We start from the raw sequence: 27,016 nt of genomic DNA on the forward strand, positions 1-27,016 counted from the left end.
TACAGACCCATTTCCCAGAAGCCATACCCAAATCAATCATACCAAAAAGGAATTCATATAGACCCCATTTTTTTCTTCTAATTTGACTTTTAAGTATACCTTTAAAAAAAAAGTATTTTTGTGGTATAATGTGAATTGAGCCAATAAAGTCCCGGCGATCAATTTGAATGGCCAATTAGTATTAAATCATATGGTCATGTATGTAACGTAAGTAACTCATCTTTTGTTTTAGATTAGCTAACAATCTTGTTCGCTCTTTAGCTAAACTAGCTCTATTCAAAGATAGCAAGATGAATTGGTGTATGGGCATCCATATTGTATTGATTCTCTTATTGAAGCTGATACCTCTTATATCAATGATATTGGCTTTGTTTGGCCTTCTAGCCATGACAGAAATAACGGTGGTTTCAATGGACAAAGATGAGAGAAAGAGAGGGAAAGATAAGAGAAAGATTATGAGAATAGAAAGAATTATTCTGTTAATGAAATCACCAAAAAGGTGATTTATATACACAAAGCTAATCAAGAAACCAAGCAAAACAGAATAACAGAATGATTAACAACCATATACACCAGCTACCAGTAGAGCACTGTATATAACCGAAAATAACAAACTACAAACAACAAACAACAGAATACAGCTCTAACACCTCCCCTCAAACTTGAGAATTGAAGCATCTTCAATCTTGAGTTTGCCTCTGAAAGTTTCAAACCGAGAAGTAGAGATAGCTTTAGTAAGGCCATCAGCTAATTGATCAATAGCAGGGACGTGTTTGACAGCAACCAAGCCTTGAACAATTTTCTCACGAACAAAGTATAAATCCAGTTCGATGTGTTTCGTTCGAGCGTGTAGCATGGGATTAGCTGTGAGAAGAACGGTGCTGAGATTATCACACCAAATAACAGGGGCCTTCGGAAGTGGAAAACGCAGCTCAGTGAAGAGAGAGTGCAACCAAGTAATTTCTGCTACCACACTTGCCAAGCTTTGATACTCAGCCTCCGTACTAGAGCGAGAGACGGTATGTTGTTTCTTACACTTCCATGCCACCAAATTAGGACCAAAAAACACTGCAAAACCAGATGTAGACCTCCTGTCATCGGGATCGGCTGCCCAATCGGCATCGCAAAAGGCATAGAGATCCAGTTCAGTGGATTTTCTAAGATGTAAGCCATGTTCAATAGTCCCACTGAGATACCGAAGTATTCTCTTGACAGCTAACCAATGAGAGAGTTGAGGATTTTGCATGAATTGGCACACCTTATTAACACTGAAGGAAATCTCAGGGCGAGTAATGGTTAGGTACTGGAGGGCCCCAACTATCGACCTGTACAAAGAAACACTCTCAACTGGCTCACTTCCAAATGCTGAAAGTTTTATACCACTGGTCATAGGAGTAGGAACAGCTTTTGCACCTGACATTTTAGCTTTGAATAGCAAGTCTTTGAGATATTTAGACTGAGACAGTAAAAGACCATCCTTTGTAGGAATTGCCTCAATGCCCAGAAAGTAGCGTAGTTCCCCAAGGTCCTTGAGAGAAAAAGATGCATTCAATCCATTAATGAGATTAGAGATCACGTGAGGGTTACTACCAGTGACAAGAATGTCATCCACATACACTAACACAATAGTGATAGAGTTAGGTGTATGTTGAATGAATAAAGAGTGGTCTGACTTTGAAGAGAGAAAACCAAAGGATAAGAGGCAGTGTTGTAGTTTCTCAAACCAAGCGCGAGGAGCTTGTTTGAGTCCATAGAGAGCCTTATGCAAACGACACACTAGGGGAGTGGGAGAAGGAACCTCAAATCCGGGTGGTTGAGACATATACACTTCTTCATCAAGGGTGCCATTAAGGAAGGCATTATTGACATCCAACTGTCGAATGGGCCATCCCCGAGAAAGAGCCAAAGTGAGAACAATTCTTATGGTAACCGGTTTTACAACCGGACTAAACGTCTCAGTGAAATCAAATCCGAGTTGTTGATGGAATCCTTTTGCTACTAAACGGGCTTTGTGTTTGTTGATTGTGCCATCCGGGTTTTCCTTAATCTTGTAAACCCATTTGCATCCAATCTCCTTCCTTCCTTGTGGTAGAGGTACAAGAGACCAAGTACCATTCCTCTCTAGTGCAAGAATTTCATCAGTCATGGCAGCCTTCCATTGTTCACTGTGAAGAGCATCTTTGACAGTTGCTGGCTCTTTGGAAGCTAGAAAAACTCTTGGTTTGTGAATGCCCGACTTCCCTCTCGTTTGCATTGCATGGGCGTTGGTGACTACTTGTTGTGACTGAGTAGTAGAAGCATCAGTATGGTGCTGTTGGACAGCAACTTCACCTGTATTATTAATAGGCTGCACATCTGAAACAAGCTGATTAGTAGGATTAGAATTTGAAGTATGTTCAGAGATGGGAGAAAAGAGCACATTATTGTGTAGTAAATCACGTGAATCAATCATGTGAGAGTAAGTGGGAACATGAGATGGGACCAAATGTGGCATATTATGTGAGGTGAATATAGATGGAGGTGGGGTCGGTGAGGTGGGAATGGGAATATTAGGTGATGTAGTAGGTGGTGGTGAAGTGACATGAGATGAGGCATTTGGTAAGTCATTTGGTGGGTCATGTGGTGCAATGACATTTGTTGTGAGGGAAGAAGAGTTAATTAAGTGTGGAATATGAGCTGGAGTACATGAGTCAAGAGAGGTAGGTGACATAGAATTAGATGAGGAAGTGGATTTAATTGAGTAGGGAAATGATTTGTAACACCCTGGTTACCCCAGAATAGTTACGGTGAACAGTGAACTGGAAATTTGACTCGCTACCCGAGTCCTTTGGTTAAAAACGTGATCTAAGTGCTATTATCAGGTTAAGGTGAAAAACCAGTAAAAAGGAAAGGATATATTCCATTAAGTAAATAAACTGCTCATGAGCCTTTCAAAATGTTTACAAGTAGTTCGTAATACAAAAGAGTCGCTATTGTTTCAAATTTACAGTCCCCGCCGGCCTAAGCGGCAAAAATAGGGTAAACCCCTAGTCCCTCTGAGAACTCCTTGACCGTGGCGGTCAAGCGGCCCTGTATGTACACCACATCGCCCAAGCTCTCCACTCAGGGTTGGTTAAGCTTTTCCTTCCCTTTACCTGCACCACATAGCACCCATGAGCCAAGGCCCAGCAAGAAAACACAATAAAGCATGATATAATATCAACAACGGTCATAATAACCATTCAGGACTATCAGTCCAACAAATAGGTGACAATAGCCAAAAGTCACAATAATGAGCATCGCTCCCTCTAGCCATGTGACGATAGGGTCACCAGGGCTTAACTGATAAGTGATTCTTTCATAAGTTTGTTCAGGACAGGTGCACGGTGATTGGTCACCAACATAACCTTCCTCACGACTCTAGAGTCGAAACTATGGACAACGTCCCCTAGCCATGTGACAACGGTCACCAGGGTCATATACCTTGGCTATAGTCATCTGGTCGTAGACCAGGCAAGCGCTTATAAGTTCTTCGACCTTAGGGTCGGTCCCGCATTAATGCCATAGAGCCATTCAATGCGTGATCATCGACTTTAGAGTCGGTCCCTGACTAGTTAGTGTCTCAAACAGGTAATCAGCGTTCACTAGCATTTAATATGCAATCCATGTCCACATAAATCAACCAACATGCCTCAATATCAAACCATGCATGTCATATACCTATACAGGGTGCTACTGTATTCATACACTGTTTTCTTATCTCTGGTTCGAGTGAGAATTATTATATGAACGACCCCTGAGAACGATCAACCTTTAAATTCCTTGACGGTCACCTGGTCATAACCAAAATATAGGATTCATCAATAAAAATGATAACTGAGGATTCCCAAACCAAGATCTAGCCTCCGGGACATCAAACATAACTCAACTAGGTACTAGGTTCAACCCCGAGGCCTAAGGTTTGAATCCCCAAACTAAAAACATGTTTTTGGCTAAATTTGCCATGATGGGCCGCGGCTCACCCTCCTAACAGAGCCATTTTCACCTTTAAAGCTAACACAGGTCGCGGCACACCATAGACAGGTCGCGGCTCATTTCGCAAAACAGTCAAGAAACCAGCACGCATCAGCCAACTCTCCCCTGTGTTTTCCCTTGGAACCAACCCTTCGAACCAACTCCAAACCTCCTCCAAACACTCAATTTAACCTCTAGACAACACCCATAGCTTACCCTCATCAAATCTCAATCAAACCAACACAAAAACTCCATTTAATTCCCACTTTCCACATCAAAAACCATGAATTGAAAACTAAAAGGAAAACAGAGTAACACCTGAAACCAGTGACTAAAACTCATCTCAAATTCAGATTTGAACCTCCTTCAATGGTTGAACCAAGTCCACCAACCCAGCCTTTGAGTTTCCTAGCTTAAAACCTCTCCTAGAGCTCAAGAACACCAAAGGAAATATAGAGAAGAATGATGTACGGGAAGAGAGAAGACAACCCCTGTTTTTGTTCTATTTAATCTTTATCCTTCTACAGCCAACTAAAGGGTAATATTAATCCCCTCAAATGACCAAAATACCCTTAAGCCACCTAAAGCCTCTAAAACCATTTCAAGGGTAAAATTGGTACTTTCCGCTTATCCTGTTAATCATAATTAACGCTTCCCAATTCCCGCTAATCTCAATATCCTCAAACACCAATAATTCATATCCCGTTACCCTAAAATCCCCGGTAACGCTATAATCATTTATCACCCCGAGACTCACCCCGAGCTCAAACCTGTTACGACCAAACCGATAAATCATGTTTAAAGATCGTCTCATGTCAAAATACTCGAACCAATCCACATTATAATGTGGTCTCACAATATACCATTAACATGCAAACAAATGTTCAATTATACCCTCAACGGGCCAAATTACCAAAACACCCCTGTAAACAAATGTGGACTCACATGCATGCATTTAACATCATATTATAATATAATTATCATAAACATGCATAAATACATTTAATGGCATAATTAAACAGTTATGGCCCTCCCGGCCTACTAATCCAGCCATTAACCAAAATAGGGAATCCAGGGCATTACATGATTGCTCATCAAAGATAACGTCTCTAGAAATGAAAATTCTACCTGAGGCATCTTGACATTTAAAACCTTTATGATTTAGACTGTACCCAAGGAAAGTACATGGAGATGAGCGAAATTGCAACTTGTGTTTATTATATGGTCTAATGTTGGGAAAGCATTGACATCCAAAAGTTTTAAACTGAGAGTAATTTGGTGGGGTATGAAAAAGAATTTCCAAGGGAGACTTAAGTTGAAGAATAGGAGTTGGGAGTCTATTATGAATATAGACAGAGGTGCGGAAGGCTTCATCCCAGAATCTTAGAGGCATGGAAGCTTGAGCTAATAAAGTCAGGCCATTTTCAACAATGTGCCTGTGCTTCCTCTCAGCAAGGCCATTTTGTTGGTGGGTAGTGGGACACGGATTGTAACGCCCTGGATAACCAAGACCATTACACTGTGTGTTTAAAATAGTGCAAGACTTGCTAACCAAGTCATTCAGACAAAGTGTAAACTCTATATCATTATCAGAGTAAGAATAAAAAGATTTCGGTCACAAACAGGCTATTTCCATTAAAAATGACGGTTTAATACATGGAGACTCAAAACAGGGTTTAGGTGTCTTAGATACAACAAATTCTGGAAGTTACAAATAGTTCAAGCCACTCTAATGGCAAAATATACATTTTAGGTTTATGTTCCTGTACAATCTCTCGACCGTGGCGGCCGAGCAGCTGACGATGTACACTTCGCCCCCAGAGCTCTCCAACTCATGGTTGATTCAGCCTACCCTTGCCTTTACCTGCACCACGTAGCACCCGTGAGCCAAGGCCCAGCAAGAAAGCATAATAACATAGCAAGATCAGCAACACTTATCTAATATTTCACAATGCTCAACTAAGAATTCGATATTTCATAACATTTATCCAAGCAGTAATAACAGTTTGTCATCCAAACAGTCAACCAACTATATTCATAACACAATATTCACATTCATAGCCAATAGATTGTCATAACCATCAAATAACATTCAGGGTTGGCGCCCTTAGTCGCACCCTCTATTTAACACACTGTCTTCGGCTCATTAGGGCCGCCCCCAGTGTAATACTCACTGACTCCGGCCAGCTTAACCGAGCTCAGTGATAAATAAGCTGCCTCAGCTACCAGTGGCCGAGCTGCGCCCCAGTGCGCAAATATTGATTCCGACACCCTTAGGCCGGTAATCGCATGTCCCATGGCATAATAACACCATCTCACGACATGATATACAAATGTAGGGAGCTCTTAGTCCCATCGTGTCCACATGGTTAATCACATTCACATAACAATGCATACAAACATAGGGAACACTTAGTCCCATCCTAACCACATACTCAGGTGCAGCTTTCTTACCTTTTTCATTAGCTTTGATCACTTGACTCCTTGAGCACGATCCCCCTCAAGCCCTAGCGCTTACCTAATCACAATCATGGCCAAAGTCATTATAAATCCCCAAGTTCAAAACCTAGCCCCGGGGCCAATCCCGAGCCCCCGGGAAGTCCTAGTTCCACCAAACAAGGTGGTGGAACCAAACCCCAAACCTTAGGTCAAAAACCCTTGCAAACAACCCTAAAATCCACTTCAGGAAGCAGGGTAGCGCTACAGCGCTCATGGGAGGGCGCTACAGCGCTACAAACAGAAGCCAAAATCCCTCAGCAAACTTGGCCTAGCGCTACAGCGCCCAAAGGCTAGCGCTGTAGCGCTAGTCACAGACAGATTTACACCAATTTTCCTCCTCTGCGATTTTCTCGAACCAACTCGAACCAAAACTCTTCCAACTCTTTCCCAATCTCAAAAACAACCTCATGACCATATTCCACTCATCCCAAGCACCCCAAACATCTAGAACTCAAGCACATGCATCCACAAACCCAGAATTCACCATAGCCACCCCTAAGCTCCAAAACTCAATCAAAACCAGCTGAACAACAAAGTTAGAGTTTAGGCTTTATACCTTTGATAGAATTTCGACCACAAGCTGTATCTAAACCTTCTTGGCGTGCTCCTCCTCAGTCTTAAGCATGAATTCCCTAAAGTTCCATCCAATTCAACTTAGCACCATAGCTCAAAAACCAGAAATGAAAACCAAACCAGCAACTGAAGAGATTACAGAACCTTACCTCAAGTGATGGCCTAATCTTGCTAAACCCTTGCCAAATCCTCAATCTTTGCTCAATAACCTTGTGGCTTAATTGGACTAACTTTCCTATGAGTTTTACTCTAGAAACCCTCAAGAAATTGGTGAAGAAAACATAAACCGACTTAGAGAACTCTCCCTCTTTTCCTTCTTTCTTTTCCCTTCCTTTTCTTTCTTTTTCAGACTTCTCCAATATTCTACAAATCCCACTAACATAAAGCCCTGGTATCACTTTACTTCTGTAAGCCAAATGACTAGTATGCCCTCCCCATTAAATCCAAACCCTTTAATCCACTTAGGGGCATTTTAGTCATTTTACCCAATTCCCGCTAACTCCTCGAGTGTCTCTAACATTTCCCGCTTAATTCCCGATACCTAACTAATCTCCAATTATATTTCTCAATGTCATAATAGACTCCAGTATATTCGCTAAATTCCCATTTATACCCCTAAGCTCACCCCGAGCCAGGTATAAATCCCCGCCATGACTTTTCGCCACTTTGCTCGCTAGGATCGTCTCGAGTCACAGATCACAAATATATCCACATAATAATGTGGTCTCAACATTAACCTACCAATATACACACAAATACACAATTACGCTCTCAGTGAGCCAAATTACCATAATACCCTCACAGCAGAGTATACATAGTCCCATGCATGCCTTTATCATCATATAATAATATGACCCACACAATCACGCATATAATCATATAATAATACAATAAATCAATTATGGCCCTCCCGGCCTCCTAATCAAGGTCCTAAACCTTATTAGGAAATTTGGGTCGTTACACGGATGTCTATGTAAAATACCACATTCATTGAGAAACCCAGAAAAGGATCGAAACTCCCCACCCCAATCAGTTTGTAAAGTTTTAATTTGAGTCACAAGTTGTAACTCTACTTCGGCTTTGAAAGTTTGGAAAACTTTGAGAGCATCAGATTTATGTTTAATCATATAAATCCAGGTGAATCTGGAATATGCATCTACAAAGTGTATATAATATTGGTAGCCATGGGAAGAGATTGTTTTGGCTGGTCCCCAAAGATCAGCAACAACTAATTGCAAGGGTGCAGTATAAATGGTATTGGACTGTTTTGGAAAAGGAAATTTATGAATTTTTCCTAAGCAACAAGCTGAACAAACAGTAGGAATAGTTTTATTGCTCACAGAAAGATTACAATGATTCAAAACAGTCTTGACAATTTTCTCCGATGGGTGTCCCAACCTATTGTGCCATATTTGAAACTCAGAAAGAGCACTAGAGTTACATTGGGTAGAATTAACAGTAAAAGAAGATGAACTGGGAGAGGCAGAAGACAATCCTTGGGTCACTGTGAGAGACCTTAATGGAAATGGTTGATCTGAACTAACAAGATTGGTGGAAATTTGAGACTTGGACTCTCTAGAAGTTGAAGAAAGGAGCTGTAATTGGGTGGCAGCAATAGTATAGAGGCCATTCAGGTGTGTCCCCCGCAGAAGTGTAGAATTGGTCTCCTGATCCTTAACAAGACAGAAGTCAGCATGAAACTCAAAATAGACGTTATTGTCTTTGGAAAATTTGGAAACACTAAGTAGATTTTTGGTTAGATTAGGAACATGTAAAATATTATTAAGGACCAAAGTTTTGGAACTAGAACTAGGATGAAGAAATGACTGACCAACATGTTTAATACACAAACCTGTGCCATCTCCAACATACATCAATTCTGGGCCTGCATACTCAATGTTGTTCATGATATTAGAGGCATCTGGTGTGCAATGATTCGTTGCACCAGAATCCGGATACCAATTGGTGTCCCAGCCCGTGATTGTAGTGGCTATGTTGGCTTGAGCTTGAGCTTGAGCAGACTGTCCAGGTGCAACCGGTTGAACTCCGGTGAAGCTCTTATCAAACCGATCAAAGCAATCTAGAACAGTGTGGCCAATTCGAAGGCACAATTGGCACTGAGGTCTGTTATTAGTTGGTGATCCTCGTCCACCTCTTCCAAGCGGCTGATAGAACCTGCCAGAGGAGGGCCCACCATAGGAGTGGGTCGAGTTGGATTGGCCACGAGAGAACCCACCATGAAAGGCTCCTCTGTTGGACTGGTTGGGACCGCCATTATATCGAGGAAATGATTGTTGTTGAGACCTGAAAGTGCGATTGCCATATGCCACATTGGCCTCTGGAGAAATCTCAGAATCACTAATAGCAATATTAGTACTAAGGTCTATGTCTTTTTCAGGCTTTTCAATTCGATTTTCTGAAGCGAGAAGCAAAGCTTCTATCTGTGCAACTGAGTATTCTTCGGTACGAGTATTAGTCGAAATAACAAATGTATCATATTCACTAGGTAAGCCTTTAAAAATGGCAGCAACATGATCTCTAACACTAATTACTTCTCCCACAGAGGCTAAAAGATCAATAGTTTGTTTTACCTTTAGGAGATAGTCATTGAGTGAGAGAGACCCCTTGCGTAGGTTCTGCAATTTGGTTCTGAATTCGAGAATCTTCGCCGAAACTTGAAGTGTGTAGTGCTGCTCAAGTGTGGTCCAGATCTGATGAGATGAAGAGCACCCGACCATCCTCGTGAGAAGACTATCGGACATGGAGGAGAGAAGCCATGAGATCAGGAGTTGATCTTGAACAAACCAGTCGCTAAAAGCTGGATTGATTGTGTTAAGAACACGATCTTCATCTGTGAGGTACTTTGGAAGGACTCCGGTGCCGGTGACGAAGCTGAAAAGTCGATTGCCATGGATCGCCGCAAGAACTTGTTGTTTCCAGAGAAGGTAATTGTGATCGTTGAGCTTGATGGAGAGATTGTGACTGAAGTGCACCGTGAGTACCTCTGTTCTTGGACGAGCGACTGGTGGTGTGCCATTGTTGGCCGTGAAGTTGTGGTTGGGTTCGTTTGAAGGATTGGGAGGTCGGACAGAGGTAGCTGATGTAGTAGCCATGCTCGCCATTAACGGCGGGAATGGATCTGATACCATGTTTGGCCTTCTAGCCATGACAGAAATAACGGTGGTTTCAATGGACAAAGATGAGAGAAAGAGAGGGAAAGATAAGAGAAAGATTATGAGAATAGAAAGAATTATTCTGTTAATGAAATCACCAAAAAGGTGATTTATATACACAAAGCTAATCAAGAAACCAAGCAAAACAGAATAGCAGAATGGTTAACAACCATATACACCAGCTACCAGTAGAGCACTGTGTATAACCGAAAATACCAAACTACAAACAACAAACAACAGAATACAGCTCTAACACGCTTCATATTTTTTTTCTTTTTGAAATTTTCTTTTTAATGAGACCAAGTTTTCTCTCAGAAAAAACAAGTTCACTCTCATTTTCAGTCAGTATTTTGCATTATCATATACTTCAATTTATCAGAGTTCTTTTGTTTGATTTCTATGTCGTTGGTAGTTAATGACTCTTAACTTGTTTTGTATTCCGAGGAGATTTAAGATTAAGATGGTAGTAAATGGAGGACATTAATTCTTCATAGTTTTCTACTATTCTAGCTATATATGTACATGAATTGATCACTTCTAAACGGAGTCAAACTCACTCCAAAGGCATAATCAGAAATGAGTTGACGCTCGGCTCGATCAATTGAATCCACCCTGTTGAATAAAATTCCACTTATAACCAGATCCTTTACATAAATCCACATCAGCATACAAGATCAAGCTTTACAGAAATTACAAATAAACCTAATGGCTTTGCCTCTAACAGATCAGAACCAAGAATTAGTTACAACTGATTGTAACTAATTCTCAGCTCGTACAAGCCATCAATACAGGCTATAAATATATGAAGATAAAAGGGCTTTTATACATACAACCAGAAAAGTCTTCAGCTCCAAGATCCAAGAGAGAAAGTTCCAAAGAAAGAGAGTAAAGCTCTCGTGGTGAGGAGAACAAGAAGAAGAGAGTACATGCAAAGAGAAATCAGAGTGTTAGACAAAGTAGAAATTAAAAGAGAAAGAGAGAGATCTGTACAGAGAGAAGGATAGAGTCTTACCTGATCAAATCTTGTGACAGGAAGCTCCAATATTATGTAATCGCCATTGTTGATAGTGGAAACTCAAGCTTGATCACTGAGGGAGCTTGACGGAGACGTAGCCCCAATTTTTGGGGTGAACTCCGAAATAATTTCTGGTGTCTTCTTCTCCTTTTCTCTCTTTGTTTATACGATTTGTGCTTAAATGTGTGTGTGTGTTTATCTGAGTGCTTTAAACTGAGACCTAGAATCTAACGACACTGTTTGTTTGGTCGTTTTTCCTTTGGGTTATATAAAGTATCAGATCTGTGAATGGTCAGAAATGACCTTAAGGGACTAATGATGTGTTTTGTTGGTGTAGGGTTAGAACTGTAATAAACCTACACACCCTTTATGCAAGAGACGAGATCAACACCCTCCAACCATCATTTGGAGAGAATCTCGAAGAACATGGTATTGTACATTTTATGTCCTCCGATAATCATTAATCATCTTAATTAGGAGTCGGAGGAAATCAAAAGAAATAATCCCACGGTTACTTGGTGAGACTGGGGAGAGAGTGTTTAATTAGCCGAAATAATTCACCTCAGTTATTTAGTCAATTTATATAGTCATTTGCTCAAACTTTTGAAAAGTACCATGACATATATTCCCCATTGACACACCAAAGCTTGCTCATGCAGAATTGCAGATGCAGGCCATATCCAAATTCAAAACCATGTGGAGCGTGTTGATTGGTTAAAATTAGTAATTGCTTCAAATTATAGAACATATTAAAAGATTAGTGTTCTTTTTTTTTCTTCTTTTTTTGGATAAAAGAAATAATACAGTCTAGTTGAACTTCATGACAGAGAAGGAAGCCACTTGATTAATTTTCTGGGGATGATATATGCACTTGGCCTTGCAAAAAGGGACTTTAGTCTTTAGGGTATCTTTTGTGATTTACGTATCTTAATTTATTATTCAAATTGTAATAATGATAAAGCAAATCATTACTTTTTTTTTTTTGCTCAGATATTGAAAATGGTACAAAGATGCTCAAATCTAGTTTAAACTGAAATAACGTTGCTCTCTTCTATTAACTTTACTTGCCTTTAAGACACAACTATATCCCTTTTTAGATTTGGGCACTTAAAAAACCACCTGAATTACTCTGTAAAAGAGCAGGTTGCATCCATAATGTTGTTTCTCTGTAAAAGAGTGTTCCTTCTATGGAAATTAACTGCTCTAAAGACATAGCATTAGTGATGAGATCAGGCAGCTTTGTTCTGTTTTAATACTTTGCCATACTTAAGATGCATAAAAATCAATAAATAAATTTTGAATGATTATAAATTGTGGATATATTATTTAAGATATCATTTCTTTGAAAATCACTACTTATTTATGAGGTTTTGAAGATCATGCTTGTAAAACTCATTCACCAAGTAAGCTTTGTAACAAAAACCAGAAGCAAAGGGCCTCTCACTCTTATTATATGCCAACATCTCAAAGAAAAAGGAACCACCCATCAACGCCTACCTTTATATTTTTACAAACCATATAGTTTTGAGAAAAAAGCAACCTCATTCCAAATCGTGGTCTTTCTCATTAGCATTATTACCACCATTAACACCAGGAGAAAGCTCTGCTTCGAATGCCTTGGAAGTTGAAGGCAGCCTTTCATATATTCTTGATGCAAATGGAAGAAGCCTGCACCGTCCGAAAGTAAGACTCTGGCTGAGCTTCTCGTAGCTCAACTTCTGCTGAACATAAACCAAAACTGCAAGAACAATTGCCGTCACAGGAATGGCAACGTCTCCAAACTTCGAGTAGAAGTTCATACTTGGATCAACAAACTCGTACTCTTCAGGGAAATAAGGAATGTTGGGATCGCTAACGTAATCATAGAGATGCGGAAGAAGTCTAACCAAAGTGATTCCGATGTAGTACAGCTTTCTAAGTGATTGACAATCAATCTGCCATATCAAGTTGCCAATTACTTGTGGGAGAAGGAAAAAGTCTTGGACAAGACCAACATACTGTTCAAGCTCAGCTTCCCATTCACTCTGAACAATAGAGTTTGCTCCAATATATGCATAGCTTCTAGTCCTTTGGTCACCTCTCGTACTACGAAGGAACAGAACAAGTAGGTAGCCAATTAGATGTATCGCCACGTTACTCAGAAGCACCTTCTTGTCACTTGGGACGCGATGGGGTTTGAGAGGATCTCGTGTTAGCAATCTCACGCGAGATTTCCACACTTTTTGACAAAGCCTTAGAGTCAGTATCAACGAGACCATAACAAGAAGCTTCACAGTGTAATCAAGTACGTCGAACCATCGGCTGCTTTCGAGATAGTTATACAATTGGTAGGATTCAGAACTAGCCTTCTTGAAGAGAGCTTCGGCGCCTGTGACTAAAGGAATACTGTATCCAATTGCTTGGACCCCAAGCATGACAAGAAACATGTATGGAACAGAGTCCGTATTCCTCTGAGTGTGAAACAATTGCGCTGTAATACAAGCAATCGCAAATGAAAGAGTCAGAATCCTGAGGATTCCCTCAATTCCCCTACGAGATAGGAAGTCTTCCCTCTGATTCCTGTAAGTTATTGGGACAGTTTGGAACTTGACTTGACTGAAATGAAGAGGGTCATCGTCATTTCTTTTGCTGGCTATGTTAATTCTGGCAAGCGAATCGACTAACCCGCGAGCTGTAGTAGAAGGATACGATACAATCACGTCAATCAAACAGTCCAACCCGGCTTCAAGATCCTGGCTCTTATGTAATATTTCCCAAGAGGCTCGCACATCCCTACAGCCAACTAAGAACATTTTTCCAACACGTTGGTCATAGATACCCTCCAAGAAAAGTACCGAAATATTACTGTACCCCTCTCCTCCAGTGACTGTGAGCAGGCCTGACACATTCAAAAGGAGCTGATTCTCTGTGTATTCAGCCTTAGTGTGGTATGGAGTCTCAGTCTCACTGTCAACCGCGCCGAAACTGAATGTATTTCTTGAAAAGCTCCCAAATAGGGGGCCAAGTGAGAGAATATTCATCTGAATATTTGTTCTTCGAACCCGAGATTTAGGAGTCTTTGAATCTGGGGCAGCATAGGTATAGAATGTGAGATCTTCTGAGAGAAGAGAAAGGCTAACGTTATAGTTTGCAGCATCTTCAAGTTTTGGGAATTTCAGCAATGATTTCTTGATCGTAGTTTGAAGACTGAAGTCCTCATTTTTTTTCAAGATGGTATCAGCTCTTGTAGCGGTTGAGTAACTGTAAGATGGATGTGAGCCTTGAAAGTAGTTCCGGAGATATGAAGGGTGGTTTATAAACTTTTGAAATGAAAGGGGAAAGTATGATGGAGCGTTTGAACTAATGCTTGAAAAAGTCCCATACATAATGCTTCTTTGCTTTAAAGAAAATGAGGTAGGGATATACAAACAGATACGAGAATTGCATCCATTCCCTTCAGGATCAACGATTCCAGGGCAACCAACCATGCAAAGCTGCCCACTGGTAGAATTCCAAATTCCCTCAGCAGCAACAGTCAAGTTTCCAATCCCTGATCTCCTGGAGGCAGTATATGGATTCTCCGATGGAGGAGAGGCTCTAAATTCAACTGACAGTTTTGCTGAACTGGTACTTCCGTGGCCATTTGATTGCTCACATCTAACCACTTTTATATAAAGGCTGACACCTTTGAAACCACCATCTGTTTTGTTGATCCCAAATGGACCCAACTTGCTACAGAATTCATCTTTCCCACTACAATTCCAGTTTGGCAGAACGGTGAAAGGTTGTCGATTCGAGGTGATCTCCTCAAACATATCACAAAAATGATTCCCTTTGTAGACACTTATTCCCGGTATCAACAACGAGCCATCATCAGTTATCTTATACGGGTAAGGATCACAGGCTTTCGAAACCAGCTTATCAGAGGTGAAGTCATAATAGATTGATGAACTTTTTCTCCCCAACTGTGACACTATGTAAACATCATCAAAGTACTTTTGGTTCGCTTTCGCGTTCAAACTACTCATTTGGCCTCGGATTGCTCTGCTCGTCAAATTAAGCTTCTTTGGCAAGCGAAGAACAAGTAGAATCTTATCATCCTGCGATGAAGGAGGGTTCTCGTAGCTGTAAGGTGAAGAAGCATTCACCCATTCCCATGGATTAGTAGGCTTCGATTCTCGAGATGGCAACATCGCATTCCCCAACATACAAACCACTCTTTCCCCTCCATTATTTTCAGATTCAGTGTAAACCCCTTGGAATTCAATAAGGAGATTCGAAAACCCCGGCCAAATATGAAACTCAGGGCTCTTACGCCCACCATACCAATAAGACTCACCATCTTCAGTAATGGCTAAGTTCAGAGTGCCACTGATACTAACAGACTTCTTTGATCGATGGAAAGGGCTCACATGTGTAACCTGGAATGAAACCAAGTTCAAGGGATCACCCTTCGGCTTCGGGTTTGAAATGTACTCAAACATCGTTGAGTTCTTCTCAGTAGTTCGATATCTATCATCAAATGGCATTATTGGGGCTTGACCCTTGACCTGAAACCAATCCCCGTTCTTCAAAAATAGATCTCTTTTAATAATATTGCCATCAGTTTTCAATTCAGAAGCAGAAGATAACACAGATTTACACTGTTCTTTCACTTCATCAATTCGATCATAGTTATAGGTTACTTGAGATTCAGTATGGAAACCAGATTCACCTCCAAATTCAAAGTCTGAAGCCTGGCCCCAAACCTCTGAAACTGCTGAAAACCCCTTTCCCAGAAACCCAAACAGAGCCCAAACGACAACAACAAAAAACGATGCATGCTTCATGCTTTTGTCACTAATTATCTGTTTACAAGTAAATTATGTTAGGACATAACTAATTAAGTATAGCACTAGGAAGAACTTTACGTTTCTATGCGTGATATCATTGATATGGTGACTGTTATCTAATTAAGACATACACATGCAGAAACAGATTTACATGAATAGAAAAAAAATGAGACTTTTATAAAAGACAATTTTTGTAATGATGCTAGCTCAACGAACTTGTACTGTCTCGTAAAAATGAATATAAAATCACTACAGGAAGGAGCTGTATACATACTATTATTTACAAAAAGAAATGACGTACCATTTATGAGGACATTTTAAAGCAAAGAGCATAATCATTTTGGTAAAGTGGGATATTGTATAATTATAAGATAACTAGTTGTAGTATTAAGGTAAATTTGCTCTTAAAATATCAAAAATTTTACTTTTTTTACGTTTAAATACCAAAAAAATATTTATCTTATGGTGAAAGTACTAAAATGTTACCTTTTTGCATTTCAGTAACAATTATTAAGTGTGATTTTTGACTAGCTAATGGTCATGTGTCAACTTTCAACACCAAAAAAATAAAAGGTATTTTAGTCATAAATAAACATAAAATTTAAGTATTTTAACTGTAAATTTTTTTTATTTATTTTTTAGAAAGACGAAAATAATTTTAGGATTCAATTTTTTTTTATACTTATTTATTTTTTTAAATAACTAAAATAAATTTTCAATATATTTTTTCATTTTAAAATTATTTATTATATTTTAATTATGCTATGAAAATAAATGATGCTATGAAAAAAAATAAAAAAACAAACAAGAAAATTTTTATTTTAAAGGAAGAAATAAATGATGGAATGTTAATCAGTTGGAATCAGATTTTATTTTTCATAGGATTGATTAAAACATAAAAATGCCTTTTTATTTATATGAAAAGTAAAAATAAACTATTTTTTAATTATTTTATATATTTTATATGATAAATTTAATAAATGGAAATGTTTAAGAAATCAAATGTGTCTCTCATTTCTGGAATGAAAAAAAAAAGAAAAAATACTAAAAAAAAATGGCATTTCTCATGTTAAAAATATATTTTAATTGATTTAAAAATTTTAAAAAATATTTTCATCAAAAGATAAAATAAATCCATATTAAAATATAAATAAAAACTAAATTCTAAAACTTATTTTTTTCTTCTCCAAAATAAATAGAGAAAAATTTACAGTTCAAATACCTAATAGAAATTAATTAGAAAAATATATTAAAAAAGAATAAAGAAAAAATAAATATATTTTTTTTATTTGTAACAATTTAGGTCTCGTTCGGTAACCATTTATTAAACAATTTTCTGTTTAAATGATTAAAAATCTGATAACAAAGTTACAAAATGTGTTCGGTAACTATGATTTTATTTTTTAATTTAAAAATTTTTAATTAAAATTTGCCAAACTTTGAAAACAGAAAATTTTCACTTTTCATTTTTATTAAAACAATTCTATTTCTTTTTTTCTTGTTTTTTACTTTTAAAAACAAAAAACATGAGTTACCAAACAAGTTTTTTGTTTTTTTTTTTAAAAACAGACAATAAAAACAGTTACTTAACATAATTTTATTTTTGAAAAATGGTAGGTAACCATTTGGTACCTGTGTTTTTGCAAAGTATTATTTTGGTACCCTCTGTTTTCAATAATGCTCATATGGTATCCTAAACTCAAATTTAATTAATAAAATTTTACCAATTTAATCAAACTGCTGTCAATTATGTAAATTCCAAATTTAAATTTAATTACTTAATTACATATAACTGATGACAGTTTGATTATATTGACAAAATTTTATCTATTAAATCTGATTCTAGCCTAGGGTATCAAATATGTATAATTTTAAAATACAAAATATCATATGAGTATTATTGAAAACAGATGGTACCAAAATAATACTTTGCAAAAACATAGGGTACCAAATGAGTAAATTTCCTTTTAAAAACAAATAACAAAAATAGAAAAGGTATTTCTATTTTTTATGTTTAGAAAAACAAAAAATAATTTTTTTACCAAAAGCATTCTTAGTTTTTATTTTGGGTTATGAAAAACACAATGAAGGTTGTGGGTGTCAATGATGGGGAGTGTTCATACATCTCTCAAGTACTCCTCTGGGTTTTCTTCTCTCTTTTGTACGTAGATTATTGTGGAGTAAAGATCATTTGTCATCTTCATGGAAAAGGTTTGCTTCTATTCTAAAGATTATTTTGATATACCTCAATTTCTATGAGAATGTCATTGATGATGTTGATGACTTTTTTACTGATTATTATGCTCATGAACATATCAAAACTAACAAATTAACCCATATGAACATACTGTACACATATATATATATATGGTATAAAGCCTTTTCTAGTGCTAAAAGGGTTAAACTGAATCGAAAGGCTTAATGTGTATGTCTACTGTAAAGTACATAAATGATCGAGTGAAATTTTTACATGAGAAAATGCTAACCTGAGAAAGAGCGTTGAACCCAGAAAGAAGAAAGAAAACTCAGTTGCACAAGCTTGGATGTTGGTTTGAGTCATGTGAAGAAAGACGAACAGAAAGTCTGTCTTTTAAAGTCTTTAGGATAGAGAGTACTGAAGTAGAAGTAGTGGGATTGTTATTTGTGTATTGACTTTCAAAGTCGTTTTTATGTTCTTTTTCCAGTTCCTAAATCGTGATGAAGGAAAGTGGATTTTTCTTTTAGAAAAAAATGAAAGTTGATATTTGTTTTAACGGTGCAAAAGATTATTAATTAGGATTTATATATTTTTGTACCTTCAATTATGTTATATTATTTATTTAAATTCTGTGTTTTTTGAGAAATTATCTTTTTAACTAAATAAACCTCTAAACTGATATTTGATAAAAAAAAATACAAATTAATCTAATTATCTCAAACATATATTACAAAATACCGAATCCAAAAAATTATAGTCTACTATCTCAAACATTTATTTGGTCTAATATTCTAAATTTGTGTTTTTTTTTTACAATATAAATTTTGAAAATATACACTCCACACAACTAGTCAAGTTTTGTATTATTTGTATCACCGTTCTTGGTTGGATTTGGTTCTATCGCCTATCTAATCTAATTGAGACTTTTCGAACTCATTTATTATTCTTATCGTATTCAGGGCATTTATTGCATCTATTGAAAATATACCGTAAGTTGTAAGTTATTGACTTGACTTTAAATCCATTTGTCGTCAATTTCTTTTTTGTGTTTTTTTATTTATTTATATTTTCTTTAAGATGAAACAAAAATGATGAGTGTTACACTATTAAAAATTGAGTGTTACACGGCAAGATAAAATTGTGTTGATTTGGTGACCATATAATTTCATTATTTAACCAAGTTGTATGATAGTTTGTTTTATTTTAGTTGAATCCAATGTTATTTTACTTTTTCAAATGTGATTTTAATTATGTGGAGAATGGTTTATATAGACCCATTTCAATCACACCAAAAGGAATTGATATAGATCCAAATTTTTTCTTCTAATTTGATTTTTAAGTATTGCGGGTGAATTGAGCCAATAAAGTCTTTAGGGGAAAGTCAATCGAATGGCCAACTCTTAGTCTTACATTAGTCATACGGACGTATTTTTTACACCATAACATTACATATTTAGAGTATCTACTAAAAATTTGGTCAAATTTGGCACATAATTTATATTTTACAATATTACTATAAATACTACATCTTTTTATTTACTTTTATATCATTTTTATTATTTTAGTATTATTTTTATCTATTTGTATTAAATGTTATATTTTTTACCTTATTATTTTATTATTATCTTATACTATCAACAATAAAATATAAAGAAAAACGTTTATTTTTTTTTGTGTATTTTCAATAAATATCAAATTAGCATTAATGAAATATTAAATTTTACAACAATTTTTACAATTGTGTATTGAAGCACAATGCTAAAAATTGTGTTAAATATATCATATATTAATTTTTTGTGCCAAATATAGCACACTATTTACATCTCTCATTGGAGATGGTCTAAAATCGATTTTGGTCAAAGTTTTCTGAGCTAAAATTAAAAAAAAAATCACAATTTAAAATAAAAACAAAATCATTTTGTCTAACAATTATGTTATTATATTTAATTTTTTCATCAGAATTGAGTTTAGGAATCTATTTGAACCATTTTATAAATTACAACGTCAAAAAAAATATCAACCCAAAGTTAAATCTCCATATTTTTGTAAAACTATTTTACAAAAAGCCATAGATTTGAAAAGATTCACTTAAGTAATGGTGTAATGACAAAAATAGTATCAGTGGCCCGTGGCCCAAAAAATGCATTAAGGCAATCAAACATAATAGGGGCATGGTGCAAAATGACCATTGATGTTGTGTGAAAGTAAGTAAATGTCCATGTTTTTAATTATGTAGTAAAATAGTATAATCATCTATTTAATATCACATATTACCAAATACACCATTTAACAAATTACTATTTTATTCTAAATATTTTAATATTATGGTATATGTATATTAGTTTTGTTTAATTAGTTTTTATTTTAAAGTTATTTTGATTTTTTTTCGTTTTTTATGGGTTGTTGAATGATATACCATACCACAAAATATATATACTGAGTTGAAAAATAATATACCATCAAAACTTACAAAATTATTACTCAAAAATGTATATACTATGCTAACAAAGTTATATATACTACCATTAAAATGTATATACCATGATACAAAATTATATACTACCACTATGTATAATAAAATAGAAATTAAATATCACAAAAAAAAAAAATTATATACCATACCACAAAAAACATATACACTAATTGAAAAATAATATACCAACAACCTATAAAAACTTAAAAAATCAATATAACTTTAAAATAAAAACTAATTAAACAAAACTAATATACATATACCACTATATTAAAGTCATACAATCCTAAATAAATAAATAAATTATAAAAAAGGGCAATTTAGATAATCAACAATGTAAAATGATCATTTATCTACAATTTTAAAAATGAGGACATTAGCTTCTTGATGGGTTTATTTTGGGCCATTTCCTATAATTTCTCAACATAATAAGAGGTCAATTTAGTAAGCCCATTTATTACATGTGACCTATACAATTGTACGCCCAAATCACATTTGAGTCTATACATTTACCATCATGGGAATTTTAAAAAAAATAATGGTTTATACTTTTTTGGACCCTTTGTTTTTTCCCATTACTTGTTTGGACCATGTGTTTTAACAAATTACTTTTTGGACCTTATATTTTGTAAAATTGTTAAAATAGAACTCTAAACTCAATTTTGATGAAGAAAAAATTGAATATAATAACACAATTTTTAAGCAGAATAATTTTATTTTTGTTCTGAATTATTAGTTTGGTAAATTATTTGTGATTTTAGTTGAGAAAACATTGACCAAAATCGAGTTTAGGGTTCTATTTTAACCATTTTACAAAACATAGGGTCCAAAAAGTAATATGTCAAAATACATGATCCAAACAGGTAATGGAAAAAAATACAGGGTCCAAAAAAGTATAAACCCTACAAATAAATAGGGGAATTATAATTTTTTTTAATTTGTATAGAAAATTTTATTAAAGAAAAAAATTAAAGTATGAGAAACACAATTAGTAACTGACTAAAATATATCATTGCCACATTTTTTTATCAGAGTTATGTTTTCTTTAATTTTGAAAGTTATTTTACTTTATTTTATTCTATTTTTTATTTTTTTATTTATTTTTTCAGTTATTTTTTTACTTATTTATTTTTTCTTCTATTTTTTCCCTTTTCTTTTTTTCCTACCAATTTTTTTCATTTTTTTTTATTTTCATTTTTCATTCTTCTTCTTCTTCTCTTCTTCTCATTTTTTTTTATTTATCTATTTTTTTTCTTTCATTTGTATTGTTTTTTTTTTGTTTTTTTTTAAGTTTTCTTTCCTATTTTTTCTTTTTTTTTTCTTCTATTTTTTATTTATTTTTATATTTATTATTTTCTCCTTCCTTTTTTTTCTTTTTTCACACATATGAGCTTTTTTCTTTCGTTATTTCTTTCTTCTTCCTTTTTTTTTCATTTTTTACTACCAATTTTTTCATTCATATTTTTTTCTTTCCATTTTTCCATTATTTTTCTTCTTCTTCTTTTCATTTTTTTTCATTCATCTGTTTTTTTTCCTTCATCATTTCTTTTGTTTTGTTTTTTTTCATAATTTTTTTAGTTTTCTTTCCTAAGTTTTTTTCCTTCTTTTTTCTTCATTTTTTGTACTTATTCTTTTCTCTTTCCATTTTCTTTTTTTCCCTTTTTTCACACATATTTTAAAATTACATAATTATTTTACTATTTTTATTTATTATCTTTTATTATTGTAATTTTTTTATATATTTTCCACTATATATAAAAAAAAATTAAAATCAATTTTTTCAGTATTTTCTTTTTACTGTAACTTTTATAGGAACACCACAATTTGGAAATAAAAACTAATAAAAAAATGAAAACATGAATAGGTAACTAGTTACCCTGATGGGAACATTCAAATCTAAAAAATTATATGAAGAAGATGGGAGAGAAGGGAAATGGGATGGATCTGATTTTTTTTTCTATCTTCAGATCTGTGGTAACTGGTTACCTTCTCGTTCTTTGTGTGTCTATTTATGGGGATAATTGGTTACATTCACGTTCTTTGTATGTATATTTCTGGGGGTAACTGGTTACCTTCATGTTCTAATGTGTGTGTATATTTATGGGTTCTTTATGGTAACTGGTTACCTATGTTACTAAAATCATAGTTACTTTTTCTTCTTTTTTTAATGAAGTGTTCTTTCTCTTTTTCCTTCAAATTTGATGTTTATTTTCATATTTAATATGAGCAACCCGTCACCCCTCTTATAGTAATGCTTACCCCTCTTATGGCAGAAAGTTACTCCTCTCAGGATAGCTGGTTACCCCTCCTGGTACATGTTATTTAACCTAGCTCTAGGATTTTTTTTTTTACATAACTGTCAAATATTAATCAAGTAACTAGTTATCTTACCCATAATTTGGAAAAAGAAACGTACAATCTAAAAAAAAAGAAAAAAATGTTTATAATAAATAAAAAAATAATTTTAAACACGATTCATATTACAAAAAAAAAAAAATTACAAAACAACTAAAGAAAAATTTAATATAAAAAAAAAACAAATAAGCTAAACAAAATAACAATCAAATTACAAACATACCATTCCAAATTAATAAAACTTGATTAAGAGTAAAACTATGACATAAACCAACTTTTATACAAAAGAATGAGAAAATAAACTCATAAAAGTGAAAATTCTTACAAAAAAGTTATAGATTAACTTTTTCTGAAAAAAAAAAAAAACATATTTTTGCACTCTATTAAAATGCTCATATAAAATGTAATTTCTTCTCCCATCATTGCATAACTAATCTTTTTAGTAATTTTACAAACACTTTTTTTTTAAAGATGTACTCAAAATTATGCTAAATTTGATACAACAATAAATACACATTTTTATTTATAATATTGTCATTAACTATAGGGTAAATACCATTTTGACCGCTGTGTTTTGTAAAATTTACCGATTGAACTTTGTGTTTAATTAAATGACAATTTGGACCCTACGTTTTGCAAAACAAAACAAAATAGTACCATTGACCCAATTTTGGTCAAAAAATTTTTAATATGACCAAAATACCCCTGAGTTTTTTAATTAATAAATTAATTATATAATAAAATATAATTAAAACTAAAACTTTAAATCTAACTCAAATATCATCAAAAAAATTCTTCAAAAATAATAAAACTGTTGGGGGAGAGTGAGATAACACAACATCAATATTTAGAATTTACACAAAAAATGGATTGACAAAGACTAAATAAAGATTGAGAAAGAACTTGCAAATCCAAGTAGATGAACGGTCTTCTTCAACTTTGATGAAGCTTCAAAAACCCTAGGCAAAACCACCATTTCGAGCAAACATTTAGAACAAGCAAAATAAAAAATCAAGGCTTATACATGTTGCAAAACATTATCCTAATACTCTATTTCCTAGCCACCATGGATGCTTAAGGCATTTTCTAAGAGAAAATGAGGATTGAGATTGAACAAGCCTTAAACTCTCAAAGTCAAATACTTTCTTTCAGAGTTCTTAGAGAAAATAAAAGATTCTTAGAGCTAAAGAGAGAGGGTGAAGAGAGATTGGAGAGAGTGATCAAGTCTTCCAAAACACTATTTTTACTCTTATATAGAGTAGGCATAGTCATTAGGTCTAACCAATAGGACTAGACTTGTAAAACATGTCATTAAGAGCATTTTACGTAACTTGTACATACTACGTCACCTGCATGCAAGCGATGCATCGCCTATTAGGGTTTTTTTTTAAACCCTAAGCATCAAGCGATGCTACGCCACTTTGGTGGCTATGTATCGCCACCTTCTCTATTTTTGGACACTTCCAAATGTCCTAAAAATGCTCTAAATGCTACCAAACTTTTAGAAAATATTTAGATACCTTCATGCATCACTTTGGACCCAAAAAGGTAATTTTAAAGTGCCTACAATTGAAGCTCAAATTTTACATACCTTGCTTGCATTTGTATACTTATATTTTGTATTTAACCAATCATAACAAAAATTACACCCAAATTATTAAAAATCAACAAACTCAATCTTTAATATCTTTATCAAAACCAAATCTGAAACTCTTGAACAATAAGAACAATTCTTCTTCCACTATGCTCCATAACCAGACTTGCAAACAAAAAATAAAAGAAGAAAACAACCCAGACCAGATCTAGCCCGTGCCTCAGATCACTGCCCGGAGACGAGCCCATCCGCCCACATTCGAGAAGAAGCTCGCACACCCATATCAGAGAAGAAGTCCGCCCAGTCGCCATCCCGTGTTGCCCATCTCGAAGAAGAAGTTGTTGAGCCTTTGTAGTCCTCGGATCTCAGCCTCCCTCTGTTGCTTTCGCGTCGGATCCAAGTGTAGTCAAACCTCTGCAGTATCGCATTGTTAGATCTCAATCTCCCTCTGTTGCCCTCGCATCAGATCTAAGTGTTGCCAAACCTCTGCAGTCCTTGGATCTCTGCCTCCACCCATTGCCTTGTCAGATCTCGCCATTAATAAAGTCTCAAATTCCAGCCGAAGAAGATGTACCATAGAAGAAAAAGAAGGTGGTGAAGTAGAATAAGAAGACTGGCGTAGGAAGAAAATAAAATAATTTTTTAGATTTGTTAAATTTATGGTTTATATTTTTATTTTTATTTGAGTTTCAACTTTATTTAATTTCAATTTTAATTAAGTTTTATTCAAGATTTTAGTGTAATCGATTTAGTTTAGGTTAAACATTAATGTGTTAATTTTTATTTTTTAAAAGTAAATATTGTATTTTTTTATTAGTTTTAATTTTTAATATTAACAATTATTTTAATATAGTGCGTCATAGTGCCTTTCATTTTAATATTATAGAAAAATAATTATTTTAATATTAATAATTAGTTTGGTTATTTGGACTCTAAATTGTGTTATTTGATGATGTGTGAATATTAATTGTATATATAAATAGTTTTTCTTGTTCTTTGTATATATTTTTGGAGTAATGATATGTGCACCCAAAATATACACATAAACATTACACACAGTGATGTGGCAGTTTAGTCTAGCCAATCACATTTATTAAAATTGGGACCCACTATTTTAAAAAGCAGTGACACGTCACTGTGTGTAATATTTTTTATAACTCTACCAAATAGAGTTATTATACCACTTCTTATGTGCTAATTGTTGACCCAAACTCTTAAGTCTCCTTGTTTTGATGATTAAAAAATATTTGATTATTATTTGTTACTAATGATTTGTTGATTTTGTAGCAAAAACCAAAGTGAATTAGCATTTCAAAGTCAAACTTATGACCAAGGGCAAAATGGTCATTTTACCAAATTTTCCGGAAATGACCCGAAATGGACTTCAAGACTCAAGAAACTCAAGATAAAGGTTTAATTTCATTTCTTAGTCTTGTAAAGTGATTGCAAGTTTACTTTAAGTCATAAGTATAAAATTTGGCTCATTCACGTACTAAAAATGGTGATTTTTCAAAATGAGAACTAGACATCCTAAATTCACTTTTAAGAAAATACATCCCGATACGGTCGTAACGCAATTGGAATTTTTGAAATCGGATAAACGAGCTAAAAGTTATAAAGAATTGAAAAACGGGAAAATAAGCTTTTTTGAACTTTTGCTCTCTGTCTGCCATCCGGAATTCCGGTTGCTCCCAGACCGGAATTCCGGTTCCCCATCCAGACTTCCGGTTCGCAGCAGGCAGCTTCAATAAATAACCCCCAACGGCTATAAATGGCTAGTTTTTTCCCAAACTCTATATAAACTCATTTTTCACTCAAAATTGGTGGTTGGCTGAGCATTTATTACATATATCAAACATAATCCATTGATTTCAAAGAGCTCTCAAAGTTTAAATCATCCAAACACATATTCACACACTTGAGCCAAAATTTGTATTTATTTCTTCTAAGTGTGCTTGCTAATCACTCTAGGTTTCTCATTGTATCATCATACTTCTAGAGTGATTTTTGCTTGTAATATCAAACACATTCCCATATTGTGATTGAGGTGAGGTTGGCACCGGTTTTGTAAACAACCCGGTTAGAGTGAGATCTGCACTTCAACAATCCGAAAAAGAGGTTGATAGTCCTTGGTGGTGGAAAACTATTGTAAGAGGTTTGGAAATACCTTGGTGAAAAATTCCCGGTTGTAAGGGCTAGTCAAGCCCGTTAACTTGGCTCGATAGTGGAACTCAAAGCTAGGTCCATAGCTTTGAAGACCAAGGACGTAGGTGTCTTAGTTCTACCGAACCTTGTAAAATTCGAGAGTTTGCAATTTCTTAACCTTAAACTAT

The 27,016-nt window shown here is 34.9% G+C and overlaps 1 protein-coding gene across 1 annotated transcript; it reads right to left on the reverse strand.

The window, feature by feature from the left end:
• Positions 1–12,277: 12,277 nt before the first annotated feature.
• On the reverse strand, positions 12,278–18,746 carry LOC133796328 (uncharacterized). The gene is made up of 2 exons (XM_062233798.1): positions 18,551–18,746; positions 12,278–16,079 (listed from the first exon to the last, which is right to left on the reverse strand). The coding sequence occupies exon 2, from the start codon at positions 16,059–16,061 to the stop codon at positions 12,795–12,797; it is 3,267 nt and encodes a 1,088-aa protein (XP_062089782.1). The 5' UTR covers positions 16,062–16,079; positions 18,551–18,746; the 3' UTR covers positions 12,278–12,794.
• Between the last annotated feature and the right edge of the window lie 8,270 nt (positions 18,747–27,016).

Source organism: Humulus lupulus, chromosome 8 (assembly GCF_963169125.1).
Source record: "Humulus lupulus chromosome 8, drHumLupu1.1, whole genome shotgun sequence".
In the NCBI taxonomy this organism is placed as follows: Eukaryota; Viridiplantae; Streptophyta; class Magnoliopsida; order Rosales; family Cannabaceae; genus Humulus; species Humulus lupulus.